This window comes from Parasteatoda tepidariorum, chromosome 1 (assembly GCF_043381705.1).
Source record: "Parasteatoda tepidariorum isolate YZ-2023 chromosome 1, CAS_Ptep_4.0, whole genome shotgun sequence".
Lineage (NCBI taxonomy): Eukaryota > Metazoa > Arthropoda > Arachnida > Araneae > Theridiidae > Parasteatoda > Parasteatoda tepidariorum.
In genome coordinates this window covers 30,589,826-30,598,279 of record NC_092204.1, presented here as the reverse complement: position 1 = coordinate 30,598,279, position 8,454 = coordinate 30,589,826, and the positions used below count along the sequence as shown (strand labels likewise).

At 31.6% G+C, this 8,454-nt stretch overlaps 1 protein-coding gene across 1 annotated transcript in view; it reads left to right on the top strand.

Annotated features, from left to right (window-relative positions):
• The window catches only part of LOC107445356 (nose resistant to fluoxetine protein 6), a 63,674-nt gene that overhangs the window by 23,552 nt on the left and 31,668 nt on the right, over positions 1-8,454 (top strand). Inside the window, exons 6-7 of the mRNA XM_043043794.2 lie at positions 4,766-4,866; positions 6,988-7,158. Coding sequence (XP_042899728.2) covers positions 4,766-4,866; positions 6,988-7,158 — 272 coding nt within the window. The remainder of the gene's footprint in view (positions 1-4,765; positions 4,867-6,987; positions 7,159-8,454) is intronic.

Here is an 8,454-nt window from a genome sequence, read left to right as displayed (position 1 = left end):
GTCTTTTTTTTTTTTTTTTTTTTTTTAAGCAGCTGGGTGGTTTTAATTTAGATGGCGAATTCTTATAAAAGTTCTGAAATGCAAAATAAGCGACTTGTTGTTTTGTTCACTGTGGGATATCGTCCGTCTAATTCACTTATAAATTCTTTGATGACACTTTTTGATTTCTGTCCCATGCACACTTTGAAAAATGTTCTCAAATTCCTGACACACTTCCATCCATGCTGCTGACGGAACAATTAGTCGTTCCTTAGATAAGAGAGCACTTGGTAGAGTTAGAGCATTTTTAAAATCATTCTAATCGGCAATCCAAGCAAACGATTTCTCATATCATCTTCATAATCTTGTTTTAAGAAATGTTTACTGAATATTCGTTCATATTTACTATTAACTGGGTCATTCCGTTTGCAATATTGAAGCCATTATTTACATAGTTGTTCAATTTACTTTAGGGAACACGTTTAAAATAAAAAAAATTCCTTTTGTGCTTCTATCAGAATTTTTTTAAGTTTCAATCGCGCAAACTAGCATTTCATTAACAATTTTAAATTTTTGCAAATTCACTTCACAAAACTGAGAAAAATCATTATAGGAAACAAAGAATGTCTTAGAATATGTCACAAAAAGGAATGCTCCAATATTAGTTAAAGCTAGTTAGACCGAACGCTTTGTTCTTGTAGTAAAAGCTCAAGCTTTGTGCCACCGTGACGTCACAGGTGAAAATCGGAGGTTTGGAGTGGCAAGAGTTTCTTCAAAGGAGTGAACTAACCCTTCTATTCTCTTTAGCCCTGTGATGCATCAGCCGAATGCTTTGCGAAGCAATTGTTGGATATTGGTAATGGAATGACGGCAATAGATAAATCCACCCAAAGCATTACACTGCCAACTGACTTCGGTAAAATTATTTCAACCATAGATGAACTTTTTCATAACGTTTTTCCCAATATCGCTCAAAATTACAAAAATCTTCAATGGCTCAGTGAACGTGCTATATTAGCAGCAAAAAATAGCGATGTACATGACATCAATAATCACATTCTAAAAGAAATTCCAGGTTATGCAAGAACATATAAATCTATCGATACTGTAATAGATCAAATCGAGGTTGTAAACTACCCAACTGAATTTCTGAATTCACTTGATTTGCAGGTATGCCGCCGCACGTTTTAACATTGAAAACGGGAGTAGGGTAAACTAGCCAGTGAATGAACACTTAAGCTTCGCTTGCCTTTCAAAAAATCAAATTAATTTCAAAATTCGCAATTTTAATTAAATGACAGTGTCAACATATTTATGACTATTTGCTAATTATGTAAAAAAATTGTGGAGAACTTACATAATATTGTTTCAAAGTTTTGGAGGCTCGAATAACAAGTAGTAAGAAGACCAAGAGAAGGAACAGCTCTTACTAGTGAATGAACACCCAGTAAAGGAACACCTAATTTTGGTTATTTTTTATAGCTCTTTATGAATTTATAAGCCATATAAATATTTAAAAACAAGCCTATTCTTAAAATTATAATATATAAATACTTGGAAAATGTTGACTTTTTTTGTAATCATGAATTGAAAATTAAAGTGTCAACATATTAACACATACTGTTCATTCACTGGGAAATCTATGCCCAGTAAAGGAACATGCCTGTTCCCTCACTGGTTAGAAGTTGTTTATCGTATATTTAACATACTTTTGATGCGGAACAGCACTAAAGGTACAAGAAAATGAAAGTTTATCTTTTATTTTCATTAACTTAGAAAAAAAATCAGTAAAGGAACACTTGTTCCTTCACTGATTTTTCATCGTTTGGTGATCCAGTGAATAAACACCCCCTTATCTTAGTACTTTATTATGCTATGATGCTTAAAAAAATTAAAAAGTAACTTCAATAACTATATTTTAAATTCTCTTTTTCACAGTGAGAAAAATAAAACTATTACATGCAATTAATTCCACTTCAAACATATATATATTTAATTTTAANGATAATAACAAATTCAAAAATTTTTTCAGAGAAATCTATTTGACCAGGTAATCCAAAATATTGCTAGATGACTTCCTATTGTTTGGCAGTAAGCTATTGTTACCAATCAATCTAAAGAAAAACTTTCAAATTCTTATTTTTAATGAATATATATGAGATGTTCCTTCACTGGGTAGTGTTCCTTCACTGGTTGGTTTACCCTACCTATCATTCTCCTCCGAAACATCAACCCACCCAGGCTTTGTAGCGGTTAAACTCACATCTCTATTTAAACGCCGCCAATATGCTGGTTAAAATCTTAGTGTATTTCACTATTTTCCAATTACTAATTATAGTCTCTATCCAAGTTATCATAGGAAAAATGGATCATTTATATCGTTTTGTAGTGCTCTCAAATTTAAGAATGAAACAGCTGGAATATGATGTTCTGGTGGAAAAGCAAAACTATAACAGATTTAACTTCGCCAACCGACACATTATCAACGTTGTTATCGGGTCAAGCAAATCAATTGAAACTTTTCTTGGCGAACATATGTCGATGCAATCGTGTTTCCAAATGACTTCATTCGGTGCTACAAGTATCGGTGCGCATATGGACAGCCAGAGTCATTTATTACATTCACATGCAATCCCGCTTGAGCTGAAATTAAAGAGCTTCTGTATAACCTAGGCAAACATCATCGGATCTTCATGATGCTACCACACGTGAGTTAAAACAAATATTAAGCTCTATACTTAGTTTCATTGCGAAGCGTCATGTTTTTGAAGAGACACGGTGTTTGATGCATTGTATTGAATGGCAAAAAAGAGGATTGCCACATTATTTGGCTCATAGAAAATATCACACCATGCCAAATTGGTCAGCTCAGATCAGCAGAAATACCTGATGTCGCCATTGATCCAGACTTATTTCAGATCATCATCCAAAAATTTTTTCATGGTCCGTGTGCATCACCATACATGTCTGTTTGAATATGCTCAAATGATATCCTAGAGAACTAACTGGTGAGACTATCACTGGCTTTTTCACCATTAAATAAAATTCCCATTTCAAATCATAATCGCAAATCTCATTTACACACTTATATACAAAATTCAAACTGAAAGCGTTACAGGCACGCAGGGTACAGCTAAGTTTATGCATAAAATTGATTTATAAAATTGATTGAATCCAAGAACGTATAAATCCAACCGAAATGTATTCAGGCTGATCCGTTTTCTTACACTTCTCTTTTAATGATTATGCAAAAGGCTCTTTTATAACAGAAATTGTACGGTATTAACTCGTTAGTATTGTTCTATTTTAAAGAGATTGTGCAAATGAGCTTGCGCACACATACTCAAACTTGTAACAATTGTTTCCGACAGAACTAGGCGGTGCATCTGATGTGTAAATTGAAAGGTGTATGACCTACCACTGTGTTTTATAAAAGGTATCTTTGGCATCCTTTTATAATCATGGAGAAAATTTTCTGGTAACAGAGATGCCGATTGCTCCTAATGGTACAAAATATTTTTAAAACAGCATTAGTAACAATGCAAATTTTAAGTATAACTTGAAATCTTCAGCACTTCAGAAATTTCGACGCGGTATATTTGTAATTTCAATCAATTAAATTTTTGAATTTTTTAGTCGAGGTAGATTAAAACACTATAAATCGACTTTACTAATCTAAGAATCATACTTTAAAACATACACGTTGCTACCATTGGATATCCGCAATCCGGAGCAAGTTGGCTTGTTGGAGCACTCGCTGAAGGTTTCAATTTATAATTCACAAAAATAACATCGCTTGGTCGCATTAATACGAGTATGTTTAAATGTGCTTTTGCTTTCACGATAATTTCGAGAAAACTAACCACATTAATTTTGAAAATGCTTGTATGAATGCTATTTCAAATTAGTTTGAGTATTAATTTTAAAGTAATTGAAATTAAGAAAATTTAAGTAAAAAAAATTATCTTTCAAAATCCAAAGTTATAAAACAGAGGAGGTTGTACCGAATACAGAAGAGACAGTTTTTATTTTTAAAAAATACATTTATTTCAACAATCTACAAGGCTTATATCATTTCCAATTCTCGTAACGGGTTAGTGCACTCATTAAAAAACAGTTTTATCAAAAATAAATGTGCAAATAAAATAAAAACTATCTCTCCGACGTTCCAAAATTGTCTTCTTCATTTACTGTTTTTTCGTTAAGGCTTGTGTTAGCTGGATATTCTTAGGGCATTACGGAAGATTTTAATAGATAATTAAACAGGGTTCCCACGGTTGTTGAATTGCATATATACTTTCTTTGAAAAACAATTTTTAGTGGTAGATACACAGAAATTAAATTATCGACATTTGTTTAATTTTCGTTACCACTTTTTAAAATTTACAAGACTCGCGGGAGCCCTGATAAAGATATTTTTTATCTATAATGTTTTGGATAATTTTCATTTCCCTATTATTGTTTTTTTTTTATATGTTATTATTTTTAGAGCATCTTTTCGGATTTATTTTTAGAGTATTTTTAAAAGCGATTCCCTACTGGTTGGGAACCCCTGAATTATATGATGTAACATAAAAAAAGTTAAATAAATAATAAAAAAAAATTTCTTCGTCAAATATTTGCCTCTAAGGCAGCAATCTCTTCGTTTGACACTTACGAATGAGATATGATTTCATCTCAATTTAATATGATCCTTTGTACAAAATATCTGGAAATGAGTATTAAAAAGTTTGGGAAATTATTTCAAAAATATTACTCATAAAACTTTCTATTTTATCCCTTTCAGCATATTATTCAGCTTTTTAATCTGCATGGTGGTGCTAGGAACTTCATTGGATATTCTAATCAGAAATAATCCAAATAATGATTTTGAAAAAAAGGAGAAAAGTAAGTTTTTTTTTTAAAAATAAAAATACAGTAGAACCTCGATTTATTGTTTTTCATGGGACTATTCATAGCTAATGATAGATGAGGGAAAACGACGATTGTTTGCTAACATAAAATATCAAATAATGACTTGAAAACATATGAAAAGTAATAAAAACAATAGAATTGGAAATTAAGAATTAAAAAAATTGTTTTAATTAAAAAATTAATTATGTACTTATTGTAAAATAAAGCGAAATAAATCCATTTATTTATTCAAAATATTTGGAAATCTTAGCTTCAAAACACTCTTTTATTTTCATCGCAAATAATATTTTTTCGACTTAGTAATAAACAATGTTCGGAAGTAGCTAGCACGCTACAAGTAGTGAAACTACTGTAATCGCTGATTTTTTCGTAGTTTGTAGTGTAGTGTGCTACTTTTTGTAAAAAAAGTAGTGTGGTGAGTAGAGCGATATAAAAAATGTATCGATTCCTGGCAATTACTTTTAACCTTAGTTTAGAATAGAAACACGGTTCTAACGCAACTAATTATTCGAATTAGATGAGTACAAATTTGCGTCAATGAGTACAAATTTGCGTCCGTCAATGGATGCAATGGAAATGACCCTGTTTCTGCAGCTGAGCGTTAACAGAAACGACGTATTTAAAATCACATATAATTAATATTTAAACGAAATATAGATAATTAATCACTTTGGTCTCACTTTCGCATGCGAATGCACACTCTTGAAACATTGATGTTATTTCGAAAAAGGGGAACGTATTTTCAATGCACTTAACTTCTTAAAGAAAAAAGAGCATTAATCAATTAAAAAAATGCAAGTATTCGATAATTTCGGATTTCTTACATTAAATATTCGTTTTAAGAGGCATAAAAAGTTGGTTAAGAAAAAACAAATTCGAAAAAAAGTTTTGGAATAACATTAATAAATATTTCTTTATTATTCCTTATATTTAATATTAGCCAATTTCTTATTCAAAACCCTTTTGAATATAGGTGTAAATTAAGTTCTCCGGCTAAGTACGTGTCCTTAAAGTAACAGTTACTAAATTTCAAAGTTGTTTCTAGTCACCACATTTGAAAAAAAAAGTCGTTGCAGTTGTAGTTAACTTCGTTTGTAACAATGTAGCTGTAGTTGTAGTAAACTACAAAAATAATGTAGTTTTTCTGACCACTGGTAATAGATTACTGATGTTCAATTTCTGTAATTTTGAATGATTTCAGTAAGTTCCTTATTGTTTCAAAGGCTTCAAGAATTTCCAACAATGTTTTCACCTATTGTGGTTCTGTTTCGTCATCTTCATCATCATCACTCTACATTTCTTCGGCTTTTGCAACCATTTCTTGAACAGTCAACATCACAAGTTCAATTTTTTCATCAACTGATGCATAATCATTTAATGTGCAACTTGCAGTGTCTCTTCCAAACTATAACAAATCCTCATTTTCGGCATCATTAGCATCAGAATAACTGTTTTCATTTTCAAAACAAAATAACTTCAGTGCTTGCCTTTAGAGAGCTCGACCTCTTCATGAGGTAATCCTGGTTTGAATCCCAGCGATGGCTGGTTGATACGAATTCAGCACCTGGCTTTCACTGACCACAGTGTTGACGTAAAATATCCTCATTGATAGACGGATTAGGGGGTAAGAGTAACCCTGGCATCAGGCTAACCATGAATTGTTAACGTGGTTTTCTTCCCCATGTAACGCAAATGTTTATTAGTTCCATCAAAAAGTCCTCCACGAAGGCTAATTTGACCCAATATTTTATCCGAGAGTTCCCTTGTCTTCTGGATTGGGTTCACACTTACAATGATACTGATTTGAACATTGGTAGTCGTGAGCTCAAAATTGCGTCGGCTGTTCAGCGACAGTTATAAAATTCTTGTTTTAAATGACGGTAGAATTTTTGAACGACAGTCGCGGAATATGATATTTTTAAAAAGACGGATATTATTAGCATTATATGTATGCATAATTGACGGGATCGTTAACATATGATTGTGCATACGGGTAAACGAAAGATTCGGGATCGATGGATCGAGGTTCGACAATATATTATTCATATATCATCAGCCCATTAAATATCACTTTAACTTTATTTTAATTTCCAGGTGCAGGAATAAAGGCATTATTATGTTTTTCTTTATTCACAAACTTCATTAGTCTTTTAAAGGAAGACAACAATCCAGATACTCTACACATATTCCATGGTCTTCGAGTATTGTCAATGACTTGGATAATATGGAGTCATTCATATCTTGTTGTTAGTTTCCGAGCATTTGGTAAAAAAAATTCAACCCTTTCAATGCTTATTTTGCTAATAAAAATCTTAAGTGCATTTGCGAAAAAAATAATTTAAAAAAAAATTATGAATTAAATAAGATCATAGGTGATTGAAAAAGAAAAGCGAAAATGAAGAAAATTGACGCTAATTAAAATTCTAAATTTACACAAAAATCTGTAGACGTATGAAAAAATAATGAGAATAATGCCATGTCTATTTTTGGATGAAAATTTCTTGCTCATGTTTAGGAAAATTTCCCCAACACACTTTTAAAAATAATGATCAAAGCTTTTATAAACGCTATATCCAGTGTCATGCCAAAATGAATTAAAATAGTTGTTAACAGATGAGCAGTGCAAGTAGAAATTTCCCTTATTTAACAATCATTTTAGTTATTTTCACCCGGTGTGCAGCTAATTTCTATATGTGCAAGGCTGGTAACTTTTGTTGATTGTGTATGAAATATTCTGTGAAAGGCGCGTAGTATTTGGCAGCAATGTATATGTAAAAATCAGTAATGTGTATGTATATTGTTCCACATAGCTCTTGAACAGAATTTTATTCTGTAAAGTGCCATAACAATACCATGGATATATAATTATCAATACTACATTCACTGTGTAATGAATTGTTAACTAAAATAACCTATTGCATATAAAATTACTTATACTTATCAAATTTGTGTGTAAAAAAATATGTATTAACGAGGGTATGAAGATATAAAAGATATTTATCTTTATCTGCTTTATGATCCATTGTGGGACGACGACGATCTGTAGTTCACATGATACCTGCCAAGCGGCCACAAGACCTCTTAATCTGTGATTTACCCTAGGGCAACTGGCACTGTTATCATCATCATCATCAAAATATATCTGGGCGCATGGGGCCGTTAGCGGCCTTTTTCCCATTCGTCTTGAATTGTGATCGCTAAGGTGGTTCTTTCTGGTAATTGGAATGCAATTGGAGTATAAGGGTCATTCTCACAAAAAGGTGATTTTTTATGTCCCTGAGTGATAAATATTAGGAAATACAGCATATTTCTTAATATTTTTCCTTATCATTTTTCGTGAAGTTTTTTATTAAAAAATCATATGCATTTCTGCTAAATGTATTTAATATTTCATTCTTATTTTTTAATAAGCATGACTTCAAAATCCCCTCCGTGGACGTCCCTACGTCTGTGGCACAAAATAATTTTTAATGCCTGTTAAACAATTTAAATGTTATTTTAATGATTTTTGTAGTTTTACCTAGTTAAATGTTTATAGTAACTTTTTATTTAATATTTTTT